The 23,058-nt window shown below is 34.9% G+C and overlaps 2 protein-coding genes across 2 annotated transcripts; both read right to left on the bottom strand.

Annotated features, from left to right (window-relative positions):
* Nucleotides 1–1,393: 1,393 nt before the first annotated feature.
* On the bottom strand, nucleotides 1,394–2,255 carry LOC113278533 (histone H2A.1-like). Its single transcript, XM_026527353.1, has 2 exons — nucleotides 1,977–2,255; nucleotides 1,394–1,821 (listed from the first exon to the last, which is right to left on the bottom strand). Exons 1-2 carry the CDS (start codon nucleotides 2,172–2,174, stop codon nucleotides 1,579–1,581), a joined length of 441 nt encoding a protein of 146 aa, XP_026383138.1. The 5' UTR covers nucleotides 2,175–2,255; the 3' UTR covers nucleotides 1,394–1,578.
* Nucleotides 2,256–5,322: 3,067 nt separating this feature from the next.
* Nucleotides 5,323–9,735, bottom strand: LOC113292139 (protein FAR1-RELATED SEQUENCE 5-like). Its single transcript, XM_026541511.1, has 7 exons — nucleotides 9,639–9,735; nucleotides 9,260–9,407; nucleotides 8,301–8,373; nucleotides 5,961–8,196; nucleotides 5,759–5,883; nucleotides 5,490–5,654; nucleotides 5,323–5,364 (listed from the first exon to the last, which is right to left on the bottom strand). Exons 1-7 carry the CDS (start codon nucleotides 9,733–9,735, stop codon nucleotides 5,323–5,325), a joined length of 2,886 nt encoding a protein of 961 aa, XP_026397296.1.
* Between the last annotated feature and the right edge of the window lie 13,323 nt (nucleotides 9,736–23,058).

Genomic DNA, 23,058 nt, shown 5'->3' with positions numbered 1-23,058 from the left:
TGGTCCTGGCATCTTAAAGTAATGTTGATGCGAAACGGCACAACAACAGATAAATTAAACCTGATTGGCCGGATTTGAAAAGGTAGCCACTAATATAATAACTGAACCAGTCATTCTAAACATGCTTCCAAAAATATTTACCAACTTAAACTAATCCAATTGGTGAGATGAATTACCTTGGTACTCATTAGTCCTCAACATCATCATCTGTTATGTTTACGAACATGGATTTAGAGAGAGTCCAAAAATTCTGCAATGAACAAATGCACGATCAGTAGTATATAGTGAGTGTCCAAAAATTCTACAAACAAATTAACAAATGAAATAATACCTGAACTAACTTCCTCTTCTGGTCCCAAGGAAGAAATATCAAGATCAATCGGCGTCTTCAACCAATTTTGAGCACAAATCAATGCCTCAACTGTTGTGGGAAGTAAAGAACTTCGATATGGATCGAGAATACGCCTCCCAGTGCTAAAGGCAGATTCGGATGCCACTGAAGAGATGGGTATAGCCAATATATCTCTTGCGATTAGTGCCAAAGTAGAATACCTAGTCGAGTTCGTCTTCCACCAACCTAAGATATCAAAAGAAACTTTCTCTTTCCGCGGTTCTCGTTTCTCTCTCAAATAAGTCTCCAGCTCATTTTTTCCTTCATCATCAAAACTTTCCTCTTCTTCTCTTGCTCTCTCTGCCGTAAGGGCGGATGCAGCACAATCTCCTTCATCATCTGGTTCAGCGCCAACAATATTACCACCACTACTATATGTTACAACTGTTGAGTTTCCAGCACTCATTTGGACATCCCAGTATTCTTCAAAAGGAGTCTTATAGTCCCTCATTACAAGATCCATTAGTTCTGTTCTCAAATAACCACCACCAATTCCTAACCGGCCAAGAAGAAACTTCAATCCTAATTCTTTATCTTGTACTACTTGGTCGAGATTCAGATTTTCGCAGTCAGACGTCAACAATTACTACGCACAGACAAGCAAAAGCAACTAGAAATTTTTCTGCTCATCTACCTACTGTGAGAGTGTTCACTAAAGAGGAAAAGAGAGGATCACTTGGTACAAAATTCTCTTTCACGAATCTTGACAAGAAAAAGTAATGCCTTGCCAGTCTCCTGTGTAAACAACCCTTTTCTTCCATTTCGTTTATTAGTTTTTCAGCTTCCAATAACACCCTGTTCTAAAAGAGGTCACTGAGTCAATCTAACAAACATTTGAAATGCCATAGCAGTTGTATACCAAGTAGGTAGCTCTGGATAACAAAATCAGTTGATCAAACCATCATCAAGCTTCTTGATTCTTCCAGTTCCACACTCATCCATCACATAATCATTGAGGGATTCATCCAAACAATCATCCATAAAGAGACACAAGGCAAGAAATAGAGATAAAAAGAGCGATTCCATTGATTAGATAGCTACATTCTAGTAAACGCTATGAACATTGAAACCCAAAAGTGATTTCAAATCATAAAAACTAACCCCCCAAAAACCAGATCATTCAAACCCCAGATTTCATTACATAGTAGACTGTAAGACAAGTTAAAAACGAGCAAACTAGATCATAATTAGGCAGCAGCTTTCCTTGGAGATTTTCCAGCAGGAGATTTAGGTGTAGTAGTCTCCTTGTCAAGACCCTTCTTTGGCAACAGAACAGAGTTGATATTTGGAAGAACTCCACCACTAGCAATAGTAACTCCGGCGAGTAACTTTCCCAATTCTTCATCGTTCCTTACTGCTAATAGTAAGTGCCTTGGTACAATCCTTGATTTCTTGTTATCCCTGGCAGCATTTCCGGCCAATTCCAAAACCTAAAAACAACGCAATCAAAAGCAAATTAAACAAAAACCCAGATCCAAAATCAGATATTAAGCAAAACCCAGATCTCAAATCAAAGGATTTCAATCAATTATCTCAAAATCAGAAACCTGGAAATTAAAATTAGGGATTGAATTTTATTTTTTACCTCGGCAGCTAGGTATTCAAGAACAGCGGCGAGATAGACCGGAGCACCGGAACCAACACGTTGAGCATAACGACCTTTCTTTAAGAAACGAGTGATTCTACCAACTGGGAATTGTAATCCAGCCTTGACTGATTTTGTTACTGCCTTCTTTCTGTCTCCACCTTTCCTTCCTCCCTTTCCAACCTTTCCTCCTTCCATTGTTATACTGAAAACTGAGTAAATAAATAAAAGCAGAGTCTTTGAGAAAGATTTGAGATTTGATTTCAAGTTGTGAAATTTTCTGGAGATGTATGGTGGTTATTTATCCTGAAACGGCGAAATGAAACACGTCAGTCGTCATGGATCCGTATGAATTCTGCTGTTTAGATTATAATCTGAGGGCTAGAAAATTATATGCTAAGCGATCCGTAGAGTTTGGTTTCGACCAATCAAAATTGTTCGGTCGGAAATAGATGTCCTCCGAGTTTTTGAGTTTGAGATTTATATCTGACGGTTCATATTATTACATGTAATGGATCCGTATGACTTTTGGTTTACATGTCATCGGTCCGTATGAAGTTTTTAGTAAAGAACGGGTTTGTGTTTCTTTTCTTTTTACTTTTTTTTTTTTTTTTTGTTTTTGGCCCTCTTATCTTGTATACACCATATATGGCCTTAAATATATTATTTTTATCTTAGATTTAACAACTATTGATTAGGACCATAAAGAATCTCATCAATTACTGTTTTATGTTTTTGATGATACAAAGTTTCCTAGTTGATATGGACGTATTTGGGGTTGGATAACTGTTTCCAAGATTTGTTGATATGTTGTATATATCTTGATTTAAGTATTTTATTTAAGAGAATTTATTTAATTAATATTGTTTTAATGAGAATAATATATTCTGTTAGGATAGTTAGGAATGGTCTAGATTTCTAGGTTTTATGTTTGAGGCTATAAATAGCCTATTCTATCATCTTTGTAAAACGGATGCGCTCGCTATTATTTGATTAATGAAACTGCTAAAATTTGTTTGGTTCAACACCATTGTTATTCTCCTTTTAACTCTTGTATTAGAGTCTTTGTTCATGGATTGGAGTTTTCTACCATCACCATTAAGAAGTGGATTCTCCTTGTTTTTCATTGCTTTCGCTTGTGCCATATCACTAGTATACCCCCTGGTTAACTCAGGTGGAGTCCACCATACTATTAATTGTTGATGATGAAATGAAAAATCCTAACATGATAAGAGCTAGCACTATGGTGCTGCATATCCCTTATATGTAAGGAAGGGATGGCACAATGAAACCAAGCTTGATATGGTGTCCTCTCATCTCGTCCCTACATGAAACGGCAACTGAGTAGCCGTGTAAATAGTGTCAAACGGCTACCGAGTTGCCGTATATTTTTTTTCCATTTTTTTTTCCGATAAGAATATATTTGTTAAGGTAAAAAAGGATATTTTAGAATAAAAAACCATATATGATACGTAAAAAGAAGATATAATAGGTTAAAAAAGAGTTTTGTAAAAAAAAAATGTGAAAATGGAAAGTTTTAGGGTAAAACTTTAAAAACCAAATACGGAAACTCGTCTACTGAGTAACCGTTGAGCAGAATTTGACACGGAAACTGAATAGCCGTGTGATTTCCCTTCCCTACAGACGGGATCAGATGTGATCCTCCATATAAAGAAGGGGAAGATATCCCTACTCATATAGGAATTTGGGAGACCACAGTGATTGCCATTTTGGTTTTTTGAGGGATAGAGAGGGGATGAACCCCTCTATAGTGCTAGCTCTAAGATCCTTCCTTCATATAATTGTCTCTCCTCCTTCCTCTTTTCTTTTCTCTTTTTCCTTTTCTAGATAACTAAAATGATTTTAAACCTACAGTACTTTTTAAAACTCAAGAAACTAATGCACAAAATTTGATTTATTTTCTCTCTATGTGTAAATCTTGCTTGTTTTTTGTTAATATACCAGAAGAGGAGAAAAATCTGTAAAGATCATTAATAGAAAAATTAGGGTTTTAATGTGATTATTAATTGACCGTTGGATTAGATATTAACCAAAAGTAAATAACTGACATGCAAATTTGTGCACCCCTTGATTACCGAGGTGCACGTTCCTGCTCCTCCCATTGGTCCACGTCAAGAGATCTGGTTTCCGGTTTCCTATCTTAATCTTTATGTTTTCCTTTTTTTTCTATCTTAAATTATATTTAAAATACCAGAAATTGAAGTCAGCGTCCTAATTTCTCTCAATTAAATTCATGTTTATCTCTCTTCACCCCCGATTGAATCTCCACCAAAAAAATTTCTCTCTCTTCGAAACCCACTAAGAAATCACTGAATCGACAAAAGAAGAAAGAAAATGGTATGTTAATTGGCAGAGGAGATACTAATCTCTTAAGACCGAATACTTGTGGAAAGGAAAAAACCCGACAGTTTTGAATGTAAAATTTTGTATTGGTTACAAGGAATCTTTTCTTTTTATCATCAAGAACGATGAGTGTGTTCATTGGTTTTTTTCATTTTTTCTTTTTAGTATTATTCATACACCGGAAGCTAATTTTTTTGTTCAACTATGTACATATCTCTGCTCCTACACCTACTGAAACGCTTATGCTCGCCGGTTGGAAAGACATGTCCGAAAGTCATCGCGTCAAAGAGTAGGAAATGCTTCTTAGCCCACGTGAGATATGCGAGCATGCACACGAACATGAGATATTGCAACCCTATCTGTAGGATTGGAGCTTCAACGAAGTTAACATTAACTCATGTGAACATGCTTCATTGAAATTGTACACTTAACGTAGAAAATATAGTTTTAATTCTCTTTTTTTTCTTGTTTTAAGTTCTGGAATCGTTTGTAGTTTTTTGTTTTCTTTGTGTTGCAGTGCAGATGATAGTTTTATACCCACTACGACTACTAAGGAAATTTTCCATATTCCGTTTGCAACAACGAATGCCAGTCTACCCATCTGGCTTGTCCAAGTTCTTTTTTATGTCTGCGACAAGTCGTAACTATGACTGCAGTTTTGAGGCTTGGATGTAAGTTCATTTTTTTGATTTTGAACAAGAAAAGTTCATTTTTTTAATCCACGGAACCAAACAGAAATGACTATTGCATTAATGCATAAAAGGAAATTGTTGATAAGAGTAAAGAAAGAAACAAGTCTGAACAAGAAAGGAATTCAATACATTTTTTTAGCATAAATCCCTTGGGAGTTTGTGAAACTAAATGTTTAAACTGAACCATAAGAAGTCTGACAAAAAATGTTGAAACAAAATAAGTTTAGATTGAGCCAAAATGATAAGAGTGAAGAAAGAAACACGTCTGTGCACAAGCACTCTTCTAAGTTCTAACCATTATTGACGTCTAAATGCCCATTATCATCAAGTACCTGTAAACAAAACGCACCAAAACTAACTGTTAGAATCTCGTTTATAAATTGATTATCACTAGGATAGTAGTTGTTGGCGGAAAAATTAGAACACCAAAATCTTATTATATGTTTAACAAATAAACCTGGCCTCCAACAACAATGCCGATACCCAATTTCCCAATTTCTTTTTTTCTTGGGCAATTCCGAGTATCGTGACCTCCCTTGTCACATGGTTTGCAAATTCTTGGTTTCCTCTTTGTCGTAGAGATACTTGTACCAATAGACGTAGAGTTTTGGGAACGTGCTGCCTATTCATGATATATGGAAACAACTTAAGTGTATTGAAATATTTAGACACTAACACACACGTATATAAATTTGATGCTAATATATATACAAGTCTAGTTTTCACCTGCTGTGTCAAAAGAGATCCACTATGCAGTAATAGTCTTTGATGATCAACAACTCCTTGTGAGGCTTCTAGTCTTTCTGAATTATACACCAATTGGTTCATGGTAACTTCATCCACTGTGCGACCTGAAATGGTGTTCTTGAGAAATTTTCTAACATGCTAACACAATTAGAAATGCATAGGTAAAAAAATGGAGACTAACCTTTTTTAACTGAATTTTTTGGTACTCCAGTGTCAAACGGACCCTTTATCTGTTTCCTTGATTGGCCTCTAGAAATCTTTTTTTGTGGGTCTCGAAGTACTTCCTCCTCAATCACATTTGGTACCGGGGTCGGGGCATTTGATGTACTATGTGGAACATTAGACTCTTGTTCCTTTAGTGAACGTATGTGTGCCTCCATCTGTTGTTCCACTCTCAGCAGTGACAACTTAGTCAAATCAAATAATTCTTTTGATTGTGAACAACACTTGCTAACAATTCTTTGAGAAATATGTGACAACTCACTGTAACACTGTGTAGCAGATGTGTCGTTGTCATTTGGGATTAAATCGCCAGAAGCGTCGAACACAACTTCGTTTGTAGCTTTTTTAGACCATCTTTTTAAGTAGTACTGCGGGGGTAGATTTTTGTACTGCAAGTCATGGAAGACTTTTAGTGCATGGGCACAAAGAATTCCACTAAATTCGAACTTCCTACAAGAACATGAAACCGAATTCTCGATGCTATTGTATGTGAGTGTACGTATCCTTCTCATATCGTCAATATCTTTTGCCTTATAAATACGAATGCCTCCATCTTCTTTTTCCATTTCCAATAACAACCCAACAATTAACTTGAGCTCTTCTTGAAAGATACTGAACATTTTTCGAGTATAAAATTTAGCTGCTTCACGCGCTACATTCCAATAAAAAAAAACATTAGGCGATGTTTGTTGCGTTTTAAATTCCTCCTCCAATACCTTTTCTCGTCGATCAGTCATAGCCTTAGAATATTTATGAAAAAATTGTCGCAGAAGAATTTTTCCATTACAGAAGTAAGACTTCAGAAACTTGTTAATGCTCTCACTTCTCTGTGTTGTGGTTATTCCAGCACAAAAATAAGAATGACTGTAAACTTGAGCCCACTTTTCTCGCAAATCATATATCCCTTGCAACCACTCATTATTTGTAAGCTTATAATCCTCAAGCATTTTTTTCCAGTTTTTTTCAAATTCATCAATTGTTTCCGGATCATATATGCAAGATTTGAAATCTGATGCAAATGATTTATACTCAGAAAATGTTTTACCCAAATGCTTAGCTGCGTTTTGACTGATATGCCACAAGCATAATCCATGGTGAGAATATGGAAACACTTCTTCAACGGCTTTTAAAATTCCTGGTGCTTGATCACTAAATATACTTACAGGTCTCTTTCCTTCCATAGCCTCCATGAAAGTATTAAATAACCACACCACAGCATCAGTTGATTCACCATCTATTAGTCCACATCCAAAAAGTGTTGTTTTCCCATGGTTATTTATCCCCACAATTGGTGCACAAAGCATGTTGTAATTATTCGTCCGGAACGTCGTGTCGAAACATACGGCATCACCAAATAATGCATAATCTCTTCTCGACTGTGCATCACAAAAGAAAACACCACGTGTTTCTCCGTCTTCATTTGTTCGAAAACAGTAGAAAAAATGCTTGTTTTCCTGTTTCTTTTTCTTGAAATAGTCTATGAGACATTGTGCATCACCTTTCTTGAAGAATTCAAGCCTTTTAATCCTCTGTATAAAATTGTTAGAATCAATTCTAGTGAAGTTAAGGTTTCTAGCGCAACCAGATTCTTCACGCATATATGAGAAAATTTCTGCCGGTTTTATACCAGAATCGTACATTTTACTGATAATCCCCTGTTGGGGAACCTCGATTTTTCTTTGGGACTTCAGATAATGGGAACCCCATGCCGGTACGAGATCGTGTGTATGATTCGCGCAAAAACCGATTACCTCATACTTGTCACCATCACAAAGTTTAATCTCAAACATAGCTTTACATCCAAATCTTCGTTCAGCTCTTTTCTTCTTAGGTGTTCTAACCTTCCTGTATGAACCTTCACAATTACAAACCAAAAGTTGCCGACGAATTTTCTCGGTTCGGTTTCTATTTGTTCTTTGTATCCTCACACTAAAACCAACCTTTCTTGCGTATCTGTTGTAGTATTCATAAGCTTCGTCTATTGTGTCAAATATCATTCCAATCTTTGGATCTTCTTTCATCCTAGTTTCAATACCATCTGAAAATATTTCTCTCGTTTCATGATTTTCAACCTTTTCACAGTACTCATTTACCATTTCACAGTCACTTTCAAATCCCAAACTATCTTTTGAACAATTGCTATAATTACCATCAATGTCACCTTCATCTTCGCTAACGCTACATGATTTACTTACCTATGAAAACCATTTCAAGATTTATATGAATCCATATATTAGCCAGCAAACAAAAAACACATATAAATCAGAAGGAAAAAAAACAGAAAAATCATAGAAGTTACCTCAATTATCGAATCTCCACGAGGAGCAATATCGACATTAGCTTCATAAAATTCTTTCAAAATCATGTTGTTGCTGGGGTTTTGAAAAGTGATAGAGAACACGACTTATTCAGTTGACTTTCCGTATTCTTATTCTTTTTTTTTATTTGGAGAGAAGAGAGATAAACATGGATTTAATTGAGAAAAAATATGGCGATGACTTCAATTTCTGGTATTTTAAATATAATTTAAGATAAAAAAAAAAGGAAAACATAAAGATTAAGATGGGAAACCAGAAACCAGATCTCTTAACGTGGACCAATGAGAGGAGCAGGAACGTGCACCCCGGTAATCAAGGGGTGCACAAATTTGCACTCGTATATACAAGTGTGATTAGGAATTACTTAGTAGAATCTTTGTTGACCAAAACTTCCGAGTCCCACAAACATAAATATCTAGGTCCATATTTTTAGAAGTTTCAAGGGTAGATACAGAAATATATTACTGAGGATTATTTTATATTAATTACGTCAGTTCCAATACAAGGTGATAAATTCGCACAAAAATAATCGTTTACTATTCTAAACCCGAGATAAAAGTGGACTATTAAATGCTTCTTAACCTCTATCCGGGTATATAAGTTAAGAAATCCCTTTTTTTAAAGGGAAAAGAAGCTTAAAGCAAGCCCAAAGCTTTATTAAACTACCTCCTTTAAAATTGAGGTTTGAAGAGATACAGTTAGGTGGTTCATTAGCATTCCACCTAAACATTATATCATCATGCATTGCAAACTGACATAAAGCATGAGCTACATAGTTTGTTGATTTTGGCACATGTTGAAATCTACAAAAGAAGAAGAGTCATTACGGATCTTCAAAATAACTGATCTTATACTCCAAGGTATGTCCCGTGTTTTCCCAAGAATCTCTTTAGTGACCCTGCTAGCATCACCTTCTATAATTACTTTGGGAAAAGCTAACCTCTTTGCCAACGAAACACCCAGATTGCAGGCAATGGATTCTGCAAGTAAAGATGAAGTAGCATCAAAAGTTACAGTTTCACAGCCTAAGAAGCAACCAGTATGATCTTGTGTTACTTCTCCTGCTGCACCTTTACTAGGAACAAAGGCTGCATCGACATTAATCTTCACATAAGACTCTTCAGGAGGAACCTATTGTTGTGCTTGAGGAGTACCAGTATCGTTATTTTGACCACTATCTGAGATAGACATGCATAAGTCTAAATCCATCGAAGACTTTGGCAGAATCAGGTTTGAAGAAAAATTCGCACCAGAGAAAACCATATCATTCCTCATCTTCCAGATATTCCATAGAACACAAACCCTATATGTAAACTCACATATTGATAAAGATTGTATCCACAGTCTAAGGATCTCAAAAGGATTTTCATTTACTTCACCAGAAACATGACTTAAAGCAGCCGAAGCAAATACCATTTTTGTTATCTGACAATCAAAAAGAAGATGGAAGATTGTTTCTGCTTCTTGATTGCAAAAAGTGCAGGCAACATCACGATTCATACTTCCTTTTTGAAGATTTTGTTTAACTGCAATCCTATTATTTAATATTCTCTATACAAAAATTAGGATTTTTGGTAATATTCCAGACAACGACCAAAATTTCTTCCAAGGAAATTGAGAATATGAAGATGAAACTGGGACATTTTGAGAAAGAAGATGATAACATGAATTTGCTGAGAATTTACCTGATGGAGAGCAAGACCATGTGTGAATATCTTCATCTTGTGGACTTAGGACAATGGCGGTGATCTTTTGAACAATATCTGGAGGAAATATGGATTATAACAAATTTAGATTCCATGTGTTTGTGTCTTGCAAAATAAGATCTGAAACTCTTTGTAAGTTTGAAGGAGATAAGATATTTTTAGGAATAAGATTTCCCAGAAGATTTGGTATCCACGGATCATCCCAAATCTTAACTTTCCTTTCATTTGAGATTTGCCAGAATATTCTACCTTCCAGTATAGGTCTAACTTCTAACATACTATTCCACACGACAGAGTTTTTAGGATCTGCATTCACTGTCCAGAAATTGTCGTCCTTTAAATATTTTGCTGAAAATAATTGAACCCACGCTGCATCTTCATTTTCCAGGAAACGCCATACCAGTTTGCAAATTAAGGATTTATTGACCAGTTCAGCATTGCGAATACCCGAACCTCCAAAATATTTTAGCAAGTTTGCCTTTTCCCATTTGAAGAAATGCATTTTCTTTGTCTCAGACGAATGACCCCACCAAAAACTCCTTATTACTTTGTATATATGATTTGTAACTCATTTAGGTAATAAGCAGATTCTCATAAAGAACACTGGAATTGAAGTTAGAGAAGACTTACATAGAACTGTTTTTCCTGCATGATTAGTGAAATGATGTCTCCATCCAAAATATCTAGAATTTACCTTATCAGCCAAAAAATTGAAACTTGATATTCTATAATCAGACTTCAAAGGATAATACCCAAATATTTATCTTCCACATCCATTTACTTTACTCCAAGATCATGTATTGACGCCTGTTTTCTCACATCTGAAACTCCTCTACTGAAATGTGTAGAAGATTTATTATAATTAATCCTTTGTCCCGATAAAGAACTTCCTCTAGAATTTTCTTTAGGTTATTAACATTAACCCTTGAATGTTCACCAAAAAATAACAGATCATCTGCGAACATTAAATGGCTTATATTTGGAGCCCATCTATTTAAATTGTAACCTTGAAATAAGCCATTTTGTTCATGTTGATGCATAAAGATCGAGAGCCCCTGTGAGCAAATAATAAAGAGCGATGGAGAAAGAGGGCATCCTTGCCGAATTCCCCTGTCACTTTTGAAAAAAACTTGTGGTGCACCATTCATATTTATAGAGAAACTTGCAGAAGTAACACAGATCATTATAAGAGATTTGGCAATACCTTGAATCCCCATCAGTTGTAGCATATCTTCTAAAAACTTCCAATTGACTATGTCGTATGCTTTCGCCGGTACCTCTTCTAATATTGTCTTATTTGATGAAATTTGTAATATTATACCTACTGTTTTAAATGATGAGGATAACAACAGGTCGACAGATATTCCTTCAGCTGAGGAAATTCATAAAACAATAAAGGATATGGCCTCTTGGAGCTCTCCAGGGCCTGATGGCTTTCAAGCTGATTTTTACCAAGCTAATTGGGATATTGTGGGTAATGATGTGGTTTATGATGTGAATTTAACAAAAACTACTTAAGCTTAATACCCAAAACTGAAGTTGCCAAAAACCAGTTGATTTTAGACCTATAGGCCTTTGTAATACTATTTATAAGCTTATTTCCAAGATTTTAGCTAATAGAATGAAGCCCTTTTAAAAGCATGTTGTCTCACCTTTTCAATCTGCTTCTGTGCCAGGTAGAGCTATCTATGATAACATAGTTATAGCTCATTAGATGATATACACCATGAAACATAAGGAGCGAAACAGTGATACTATGGCTCTAAAACTTGACCTTTCTAAAGCCTTTGACAGGCTTGAATGGCCTTTTCTTTTGGGTATGCTTAAGAAAATAGGTTTTAATGAAATTTTTTTGCAGATATATTGAACAGTGCATAACTACTACCAAAATCTCTATTCTGCTAAATGGTACTCCTACTCATGAGTATAGTCCTACTAGAGGAATAAGACAAGGGGATCCTCTATCTCCTTATCTGTTCACTATAGCTATGGAATATCTTTCCAGACTTTTATTAGTTGATACTAATAATAATCTTATCTTAGGTGTGAAAGCTGCAAGAAATGCTCCTGCAATCACTCACTTATTATTTGCAGGTGATATTCTATTATTTGCAAAGGCAGACATGCATAATATCTCAGGTATTTTGAAAGTTATTAGTGACTTTGGTAAGTACTCGGGACAAATGTTTAACTTTAATAAATCTAGTGTTTATTTTAGTAAAAATTTAAGTCGAGATACTAAATAATTTCTTACTAGAGCCTTAAATATGTCTGAAATGCAAGATTCAAACATCTATATGGCTGTTACATTTTTATTAGGCAGAGATAAGAATAAAGGTTTTAAACCCATCATACATTCCTTTGGCTCTATATTAAAGAACTGGAAAGGCAAAACCATAAATCAGTCTGCTAGATCTACTATGGTGAAACATGTTCTAAATGCTTTGCCTACTCATCAGATGGGAAGCTTCAAACTTCCCAATAATACTTTAGCTCAGCTTGACTCTATTCAAAGACATTTTTGGTGGCGGCATAAGAACAATAGAGGTTATAATCCTTTAGGATGGAACAAACTTAGTGTAAGGACCCTCAAGATCGTCAACGTTATTAGACTAGTCAAGAGACGTCTTAGCCGTTAATAACTCGATTAGTTTAAACCCGAACGTTAATTAATAGAAATTAATTTAACAACGATCTAGATGCGAAACTAGTATCACTAGATAGGTATCGAAAAGTTAGGCGAAATGGAATGCTCGAACGGGTCATTCGGATACTGGACGAAGAACAAATCATCAGATTAGTATAAAAGAAAATAGTCTTATTAATTTGGATCGACTTGGCAGCCCTTATCCAAGTTTTTTGTGCCTCAGTAGTTTTGGTCGGCCTTATCCCCAGACTGTGACGATAAACTCTTTTCTTCTTTCTTATTCTTCATTCTCATTCCTTCTTCTTCTCTTCTCTTTTTCTTATTCTGTTTCTCGCGCTCTGGCGATTCTGTCAGAGTTTTGAGGCTGTGAGGTCGAGTGAATTATTCAAGTTATCATGGATAATTGGTTGGTGGTGGTGATTAATGTTTACTGGTTTTTAGAAAAGATGGAGTTGATGTTGCTATAATAAGAAATTCGGGTTTTTAGATTAAGACTCGAGTTTGTATGAAGTTGGTAGGTAATTGAGTTGTATATAGATGAAGATCAAAAGGATTTTTTTGAAGATGATGAGGTGCCTTGTTTCTATTTATCATGCTAAGATGATGAGGTGCCTTGTTTTCTAAGCCAAAAACTAAAACGATATGGATTAATGATTGAGATTTTAGTTGGAATGTATGTTGAGAGACCCTCATATGAATTATAGTAAACTAAACTAGTATCACATGATTCATAAAAAGTTCAATCATAAAAACCTCAATCAGAATGAGAGATCTTAAGATATCGTGAAACAATTAGATTGAGATATTCAAAAGATAAATGGAAAAAGATCTGTAACGTTTGACATAGGTAAATTTCAAATTTAATGCTTCCCATGAATTTAGACAGATGCACAGTGGTCATTTGGCATAATGATTTAGGCATCCAAAAACGTTTTTGTTTTGTTTTTTTGAAGCGTGCATGTATATATTTATAAAATTAAATTGTTATTACACTGAGAGAATTTGATTGATGCAAGGTGGGATAGCCTGGTCCCAAACTTTAGTTTCTTATTCCTTCACGAATAGATTATATGTTGCTTTTAAAGTTATAAGGGGTAAAGTCAGAAGTGACCGTTTCTAAATATAACAAAATTAGATTCCCAAAACAAAAACTAAGATTCCCAAATAAATTATGAAACCAAATACAAGAAAATAATATTTTATTTTTTCTTAACATCATCTATCACGGTATATAAGAGCCAGTCTTATGGTGGAATCCATCTTATTCCAAGTGTGGAAAAATTATGGGATGTCAAGTCTAGTGGCTTTTAAATTGGCGTTCTCCATGAAAAATCCAAATAATGTTCCATGGTTTCGTGAGAGGTCCCGCAGAATCCCATATAAGCGCTAATCAAATTAGCGTAAAACACTATTTTGAATAGCGAACTAGAAGATAGAAAGCGCAGAATTGCGTTTTTTTTAATTCGTAGATTTAAAACGAGCCCTTGAAAATCAAATGGCTGGAAAAAAAAGCGCTAGTCTTAATAACATAAAGCGCTATTCTGAATAACATTTTTCTAACACTATTCTGATTAGCTTAAAACGCTATTTTAATTAGTATTTTTGTTATTCCACCTCTACATTTACATTTCTATCCATAATTCCAAATGCTGAAGTAGCGTGAAAGATGAGACTGGCTTTAGGTCGACAAGACCCATAAAACTCTGAAGTAGTTTAGGTTTAGATATGAGGTTTGTGGGTTGATTTAAATTTGAATTCGAAAAACAAAGAAAAGGCACGAGACCCACTCATTAAAAGCAAGTAAAGTTGTTCAGGTATCTGGACATACTAAATAAACAACTTCAACCACGTGCGCAGTGTTGAGCCAGTGCATCCCAAGCTCCAAATTCGAAAATGCTAAAGAGACGCCCGTTTTATACACCAAAAAATTCACACCACTATGTGTCAAGTTTTTATTGACTTATTTTTAAAGCGGATCCCCTATTTTTTTCCTGGTGGGATAGGGGAGGATGAAATCTACGGTCGAGATGGATGACACATAAGGGTATTAACCCGGGTCTCCAATGCTAGATAGCTTTGACACCAAAAATATACTCCGCCTATGTGTCAACTACCCATTGCTTTATTCCTTTAAACATGCCCCTTATTTTCCTGGTGGGATGGGGGTGGAGAGGAAATCAACGGTGAATCTAAGTGTCACATAATGGTGTAAGGAACCGGGGTCCCTGTAGCACTTTCTCATTTTTAGCAAGTTTCTTAATGTACTAATAACGGTAAAAAAAAAAAAAAAAAAACACGTAGATAATTCTCAAATTAAAGGCTCGATGTATTTCCTCTTTTATCTTCTTCGTCTCAATCTTTCTCAACAGCAACCTCTCATATCAACGGAATGTTTCTATAATTGGTGAGGGAGCGCCCGTCTCTGATGATCAGATTACGGTTGTCAATAAATTGGTGTTCCACCCCAAAATATTTTGATTTACAACTGAAGGTGCTTTTAACTTTTTGAGGTTCCAAAACGTCAATCTAAAAGTTCCCAGAAATAAGAAAAGTTGAACCATGTTATTACTTGATTAATGCAGTTCTCGTTTGGGATAATTTCTTGATAATTCGTTGACACTCACAAATATCTAACTTGATAAATTGGGAGATCAGTGTAATTCTTTCTGTCCAGTACCTGATGATACGAGGTGGCTCTGAGATCAATGACTTTCAAATGCAATTTTGTGTGCACAAAACAAACACATAGAATTGATTTGTTATAACAAAATAATTAACTTCCAGATAAATTGGTCAACTAGTCCTAAAACAACGATTCGTACATGGATTTTTTTTTTATAAAGTTTGATATTATTTAAATGGATGGGTATCAAAAGATTTTTCTTTTATTCCTTGCTAAGTTGGGGCCTATAGCTAGATGACAAAAAAGGTCATTAGAAATTACTCATACACCAACCCTTATCTCTGAATAATTAGCACTAATTAATCGTATTAGAGGTTATAATTTTTTTTTGGATGTGAGATTAACTAATGTTAGAGAGTTCATCAAAACATCAAACATTTTTTTTTTGCGTAAACAGTACCCAGAATCGGTTTACGTTCATTCACTTGTAAACCGATTCAAATGATCTCTGTTGTCACACATCATTAGGATTCCCAAACTCTTGGCCAAATTTGTTGTGTACCCTAGCCCAAAAGGTTGTGTAATCCTCCCCTTTCGGAGGATTGACGTCTAAGCGATTTTCCACATACCATGCTTCGGTGATTGCCAAATCTTCCGCGGAGTCAAACGATGCCATTTCTTGTATGTACATGTATGAAATGAGTAGTTGTGGAGTATATGGAGTGAGGGGTAATGAAATGATCAATTTTGGGCAAATGGGGTCCGAGGGTGAGGTCTCTATTTATAGAGAAAGTCCCTAACGGTTTTTTTTTGAAAAACGTGAAATAATTTGGCATAATCGGTCTTCTAGAAGGTATGTATAACCCGATTGTGTTTTAATACCACAAGGAATCGGTCTTTTTTGTAACCAATATAAACCGATTAAAGGCATGTAAAAAAATTGAATTTTTCACCGGAACTAATCGGTTTATATATACTCATATGTGAACCGATTCTAGCTTGAAAAACATACAGGAAAAATAGCTTGCAAAACCGGTTTATATATATGCATATGTGATCCGATTCTAGCTTGAAAAACATACAGGAAAAATAGCTTGCACAATCGGTTTATGTTGACATATCGAGTAGACCGATTGTGGCATGTCAGGCAAGAATTATTGAGCAACAACACATAATTATAATTAAAACTTCAAGTGCATTAAGTTCAGCACAAATATCATCCAAAATACAAACTTTAAAACAGTGTTAAGAACTTAAAGCAACCACAAGTCTGATAATCATACACTTTTAATATCTAAAACTTAAAGAGCAGGAGCATCAACATCAGCAGTAGCAGCACCACCGGGAGCATGTGCAACACCACCATCAGCAAGAACACCAGCATCAACACCATCAGGAGCAACAAATTGTACTTGATCCATTTGTTCCCACATACCTTCCATTTCTGCATGGACCTCCCTCTCAGCTCTAATGATGTTTCTTCTCATCCTAGCGAACCTTATGACCTCATAAAGCTCCTCCAGTGCAAGCTTATCAATCAATGCGAGGGCTTGTTCAAGATTGGTCTCACACCCATAGGAAAACTTGTAGAGGCTTCTTTCTGGCACTCGTTGTGGTTTCCTAAGGATGTCCTCCAATGTGAGCTCTTGAGAGTAAAACGCTAGGTGTTCGAAGTCCATATCTATATAAAACAAAACAAAAACAAAAAAAATAGTTAAAAATCGGTACATAAGTAATCATATGCAATGTAGTTAATATCGGATATCGGTTCATCTCGCCCGGGACCGATACACTGGTACGATTTTATATCGGGGATATTATCGTTGAAATATCGGTTCTAGATTTAGAGACTATAATTTTATGTTAAACATTTCTCCACACATTTTCGGATAAGATATAATAGATAACATCAATTTTATCAAAAAAACAAAAGAGTAACTTTAGTAGACTTGCTTCGAGAGCTACATGCACCTCTACTACCACCTGGAAGACTTTCTTCGCCAAAATTACCCTTAAACTTTATAGAAAACGACCAATACCGTCTCATATCAGGAAATGTAGGAAAATTTCGTATCGACCGATACGGCCGATATTATCGGGCGAATATCGTATCCCCGATATCCTTCTTATCGTATCGTTCTGGGCCGATATCCGAAATATCCCCGATATATCGGCCGATACGGCCGATATTGACTACATTGATCATATGTAATCCGATTCTGACTACAAAATCATACAGGAGTATTAAGCATACGAAATCGGTTTATGTGGTACATATATAAATTCCGATTATGAATAGGAATATGAAAAGACAAACATAATCGGTAAATTATCAGGCACATAAAACTCGATTCTGGGATGGCATATTTAAAGAAAAATGTATCCAAAATCGGATTAATCTAAAACACTTGTAAACCGATTCTGATGATGTTTTCGTTTCTAACCCTAAAATCGGTTAATGTTAATCATCATATAAACCGATTACTGCGCATGCTCTTCATGGCGGACACCAAAACACATAATCGGTTGATGTTAATCATATAAATTGATTCTGGTTTAATCAGAGATTTTGATGGAAGAAAATCGAAGATTTTAACTTTGTAAATCAATAAAGAAATGAAAATCATAGAATGGGTTGATAGAGATTTACCTTTTTCTTATTTGGATCGAAGATCGTCGGAGAATAGGATGATTTTTTTTTCTTGATTAGGGTTTTGAGAATTTGGAAAGTTTACGATGAACATAGAAAGTTTTTTAAGGTTTCGGATTTTTTGTTTTTGGATTTACTGAAAATGATAAGGATTGGTATTTACATGAGATTGTTTTAGAAATTAATGTGGGGGTAAATTAGTATTTTTTAGAAGTTTGGGTGCCTACAATAATTTTGTGGTGTGGGAATGAAAATTTGATAGGCCCCAATTTAACCAGGTTTCTATTAACCATTTTGGGTAACCTGCCCAGAATTTTACAAATTTATTTTTCACAACTGACTAAGATATCTCTATCTAATTATTAACATAATACAAAGCTGCTAATAAGATAAATCTGAGATAGATGAGCGAAATCCTATAGGGATAAGATTGGTCGTCGGTTTCATCTAATAAAGAAAAGGAAAGATAAAAGAGATCTAGTCCCGAACTAAAATGACAGTAATCGTTATATGACATATCATTACATAATCATGACTGAAAAGAAAAAAAACCGAATTTTGAGACATGATTCAACAACTGAATCTATTTACAAATTATAACGTGAAGATGGCTTTTCACTTCGTCATTTGTTAAACCATCTACCTTCATCAATTCTTTTTTTTGATTTGGTGTAGCCACTGAAACAAAAACAAACAAACAAAATTTAACAATTGCAGCAACAAAATCTAAATGCAATATCGACACAAACTGAAGCTACGAAATTTCTTTCAAAATTTTCAATTCATGACCAAACTAAACAAGTTTCGGTAAAAATTTAAAAGTTTTTTTCTTACCTGGAGAACCCCAAGTTGTTGTAAAGCACTAAGAAATCGCCTATGTAAATCAGGAGACGATCATCTCCTATGCTTCCCAGAAGGTGGTTGAGGGATTCCATTCAGTAAATAGATTGAAGGGTTTGATCATGTTGTTGCTACCGAAGATTGAACATTTCGGCTACAAGAATTCAATTGTTATTCACTAGAAGGACGAGAAAGAGATAAAGAATGTGTTGTTGGTTATGGAACTTATTTATCTTCCTTTCTTATTGTCCTTGGCAATTTTACTGGAAATCCATTAAAACCTTTAAATGGCAAAAATGCTTCGTCAAGTTTCTTAAATTTAGGCATGCATAAAGTGTTTAGGGCTTCACACTCATCAACAAATTCCACAGGTCTCTGTAATTAAACAACAACCAAAAAAAAACAATCCAGAAAAATCAAGAAAGTAGATTCATGAAAAATCACCGTGTGACTCTCTTCATTGTTGAATTTTCTGTCTTCCTTAACTCTAATGTACATAGAGACCAACGACTTTCTTTGCAATTTCCATCACCATAAAATACGGTGCGACCGCGGTGCCCTACCATATATGACAGACAACTCCATCTCTTCCACACGCCTGGTTGACGCAATACAATATTAGTAGTAAACAAAGAACCCAATAACTATGGCCTCTAGTTCAGTTTAGTCTTTAAAAAAGTTATCGTGCGCAATGCTAAAACTTTATATTGTAAAAAAGGATGAAACCAGTTTCACCTCAATCTAAAACATGATGAAACTGGTTTCATCCTAGTTTAAACATGCTGAAACCAATCGAACTCATGTTCTTACGCGAAAATGCAGTCGAAATTATTGTGTGATTATGTCAATCCCAACGTCCATGGCATGGGAAAAATGTTAAGAGCAAGAATCTGCATGACTCTTATGAATAGATAATGAACCAAGCAACACTTATATTATGATATCATAGTTTATGAAACATGGATATCAAATATGAACTAATTTAAACAAGATGAAACCAATTTCAACTCAAATTAAGGCAGAACGAAATCCCTTTCAACCTAGTTTAAGCATGGGTGAAACCAAGCTGAAATCGATTTCATCATAGTTTAAACACGAGTAAACCCAAATTCAACCCAATCTAATGCAGGATGAAATCAGTTTCATCATAGTTTAAAATAAAAAACAAATTCAATCCAATCTAAAAAAAAGGAAGAAATCAGTTTCATCATAGTTTAAAAATAAAAAACAAATTCAATACAACCTACAACAGGATGAAATCAGTTTCATCCTAGTTTAAAAATATAAAAAAAACTCAATCCAATCTAAAACAAGATGAAACTTCTTTACTAGGGTTGGGAAACTTACGTGTTTCCGATTATCACGAGTAATGTTGAAAATCAGCTTGTCATTCTTACGGAATAATGAAATTGAGAAATTATAATGAAATTAGGGTACTATAAGTCTTTAATAGTAACCGAGTGTTATGTTGTTGATAGTGGCATTGAATGAATCGAGTTGGTAGTGATGTTTACGGTGGTGTTCGCAGTGGTAGTGATTTACTGATGTTAACGGGGTGGATGATGGCGAAGGATGGAGTTTATAGTTTCTTTGTTGGTGTATAAACGATAGGGCCTGTAGTTTATATGTTATTTGAGAGAAAGATGATGTGGGAGCGACGGAGAAAGAGATGAGATAGATAAAGAAAGAAAATTCAGGGGGTACAATTATCATTTTCATATTAGAGATTTTCCCGTCCATCTCACCCAGCCGAATAGTTTACTCGTCCATCTCAACCATATTCGATGGGTTTTCGTCCATTTAACCAGTTTTCTCTTTTTTTATTTTAATTGGATTTCAATTCTAAAAATGATAAAATACATACTTCCTTGGTCCCATTTTAGATGAAGGTTTAGGTGTTTTTACACATATTATGAAACAAGAAAGAGACTATATATTTTCCAAATTTACCCTCATTAATATCTCCTAAGATTAGGGCTGTTCATGGTTGATTTTGGGTCGGTTTCCAGCCAAACCAAAACCGAAACCAATACTATCGGTTCTAAAAATCTAAACCAAACCAATCCATTAACCATTGGTTCGGTTTCTTAATGGTTTTAGTCGGTTTCGGTTTGTTCCATTGGGCTAATGGAAAACCAATTGTATGTCAATTTTCTGAAACTGACAGCTCAATTCTTAAAAAAAAAATAACGCAGTTGATTTGTTTTAACCTACCTGCAGAATTTAATTAGCACACAAGTGTAGTTCATAACTCAAGTTTATAAGCATAGTTCAAAACATAAACATTACAGATTCAAAATACTGAAGAAGAGAAAAAAGAAGAAGATAAAATATGATCTCGTCTGGGTAAGGGTAGAACTTAGGTTTACAAAGTGTGAGATGGACGGGGTAGATTAAATCTATTTGATTTTAATCAATGGCCTATACTTAACGGTTTTCCATTGGTTTTTGGTTCGGTTCCAGGTCAAACCAAAACCAAACCAGTAATGTCGGTTTTAATTTTTTTTACCATAACCAATCCATTAGTAAATGGTTTGGTTTGGTTTCTTCCTTATCGGTCTGGTTCGGTCCGGTTCCGGTGGAAAACCGAAACCATGTTCAGCGCTACCTAAAATATTTAAATATTTAGTTTTTAATTCCTAGATTTTAGTGTGAAGTTGGAATCTAGTGGATTATTTAAAAATTTCATTTGGAAAATTGAGCTTATATTATATTTCATGTTTGTATATGATTCCAAAGCTTGGAAAAATCTGGAAATTTATGGGAAAAATAGGAAAACCTTAAGTAATATGGGACTTGTAAAAAACCTAAACCTTCATCTAAACTGAGACGTAGGAAATATTATATATCTAATCTGAATCAAAGAACAAAATCATATTCATTCATAATCTTAAATATTACATTTTCGGGAAGAAAAAAACCCCCAAAAAGTTTACCTTTTCTCGGACCAAAAGAAAAGCAATGAGATAAGTTCTGAGATTTATGAATCTCAATTTTCTTAATATTAACTACTTTATATTCTTTAATCCGATTCAATGTTTACTTAAGAAGACATAACTGGGACTGCTGAAACGAACCTTATGAACAACATGCTGCCATATGTTTCTTAGTTTTTCTTCTGATAGTGGCTTTTGAAGTAACTCAGCTGCACCAAGCTGAAAGTTGAAACACTGAACTATTAGAATTCGGAGAGCTTAATTAGCTTCTAAACATTTATGTTGCGTTAATTAAAGAAACTCACCGCAATGCATTTCATAGTTGTACTTACACAATGAATGCTTGAAATCACTGCACCAACAGTTTTTTAAGTTTACATTAATATCTCACCTTCAATTAGTGAATCAAATTAAAAATTTAAGCAAAGGAAATAATTGTTTAAACTGAAGTATACTTTACGAAGGTCCGTAACCGAGAGGCATTAGCACTTACTAATGATGGGCAAGTCCTTCACATTCTCTAAAAACTTGAAACTCCCGAGGTTATTACCTGTGCTCACCTATTTTTTATTTTTTTTGAGATAAAATGATCTCGAGAAGAAAAAGGTCCTCAAGCAAAAGAATATTTAGTTTTTTTTTCTATACATATTTATTCTTTTTCGTAGGAGTTTGATAGTGGACCCAATGGATTATCCTTTCAGCATAAACCAAGATCCTGGCCCACAACCATCACCAAACTGTCATACATTCCTTCTCAGCCAAATCAATCTTCGTACACCTTCACCACATCTGCTTACAGACACATACTTTTCCTTCGAAAAACCACACACTCAACACGTGCTAAACAATCAACGGAAGTACTATCAAATACCCGATGCACCAAAAAACAATAAACCAATTTTCTTCTCCACTTCCCCGTCTTCATCTTCATCGTCTGCTAATAATCATAACACAACACCACCCAATATTTCTCTTAGCAATATGTATGGACTAAATCGAATATACTTTTAAGAGAATCAACAAGATTCAATCAATTAAAAGTATATCAACGAGTTTATATCTCTCTCTTGATTTGATTCTCAAGCAGGGACTGCGAGTTCTAATCAAATACAAGGAACAACTTGAATGGTACCAAAGACCAATATCCAAGGATCAATCAATGACAATCGAAAACCAAAGGTTAGATTATTTAATTGATAATCTAAACGCACAACCTGTATTATTTCAATTATAAAGATAAAACAATATAGTGCGGAAACTGAAATAACACAGACACCAGAAATTTTGTTAACGAGGAAACCGAAAATGCAGAAAAACCACGGGACAACCTAGAGTTA

Source organism: Papaver somniferum, chromosome 1 (assembly GCF_003573695.1).
Source record: "Papaver somniferum cultivar HN1 chromosome 1, ASM357369v1, whole genome shotgun sequence".
Lineage (NCBI taxonomy): Eukaryota > Viridiplantae > Streptophyta > Magnoliopsida > Ranunculales > Papaveraceae > Papaver > Papaver somniferum.
This window is presented reverse-complemented; position numbering and strand designations above follow the sequence as displayed.

Coding starts and splice junctions, on each gene's coding strand:
- LOC113292139 (XM_026541511.1), bottom strand. CDS start 9,735: ATGGTATTTGCTTCGGCTGCTTTAAGTCATGTTTCTGGTGAAGTAAAT. Junction 8,197..8,300: donor GTGGAGATTCGATAATTGAG/GTAACTTCTATG, acceptor TGGTTTTCATAG/GTAAGTAAATCATGTAGCGT. Junction 5,655..5,758: donor GATCTCTTTTGACACAGCAG/GTGAAAACTAGA, acceptor TATCATGAATAG/GCAGCACGTTCCCAAAACTC.
- LOC113278533 (XM_026527353.1), bottom strand. CDS start 2,174: ATGGAAGGAGGAAAGGTTGGAAAGGGAGGAAGGAAAGGTGGAGACAGA. Junction 1,822..1,976: donor TTGAATACCTAGCTGCCGAG/GTAAAAAATAAA, acceptor CGTTGTTTTTAG/GTTTTGGAATTGGCCGGAAA.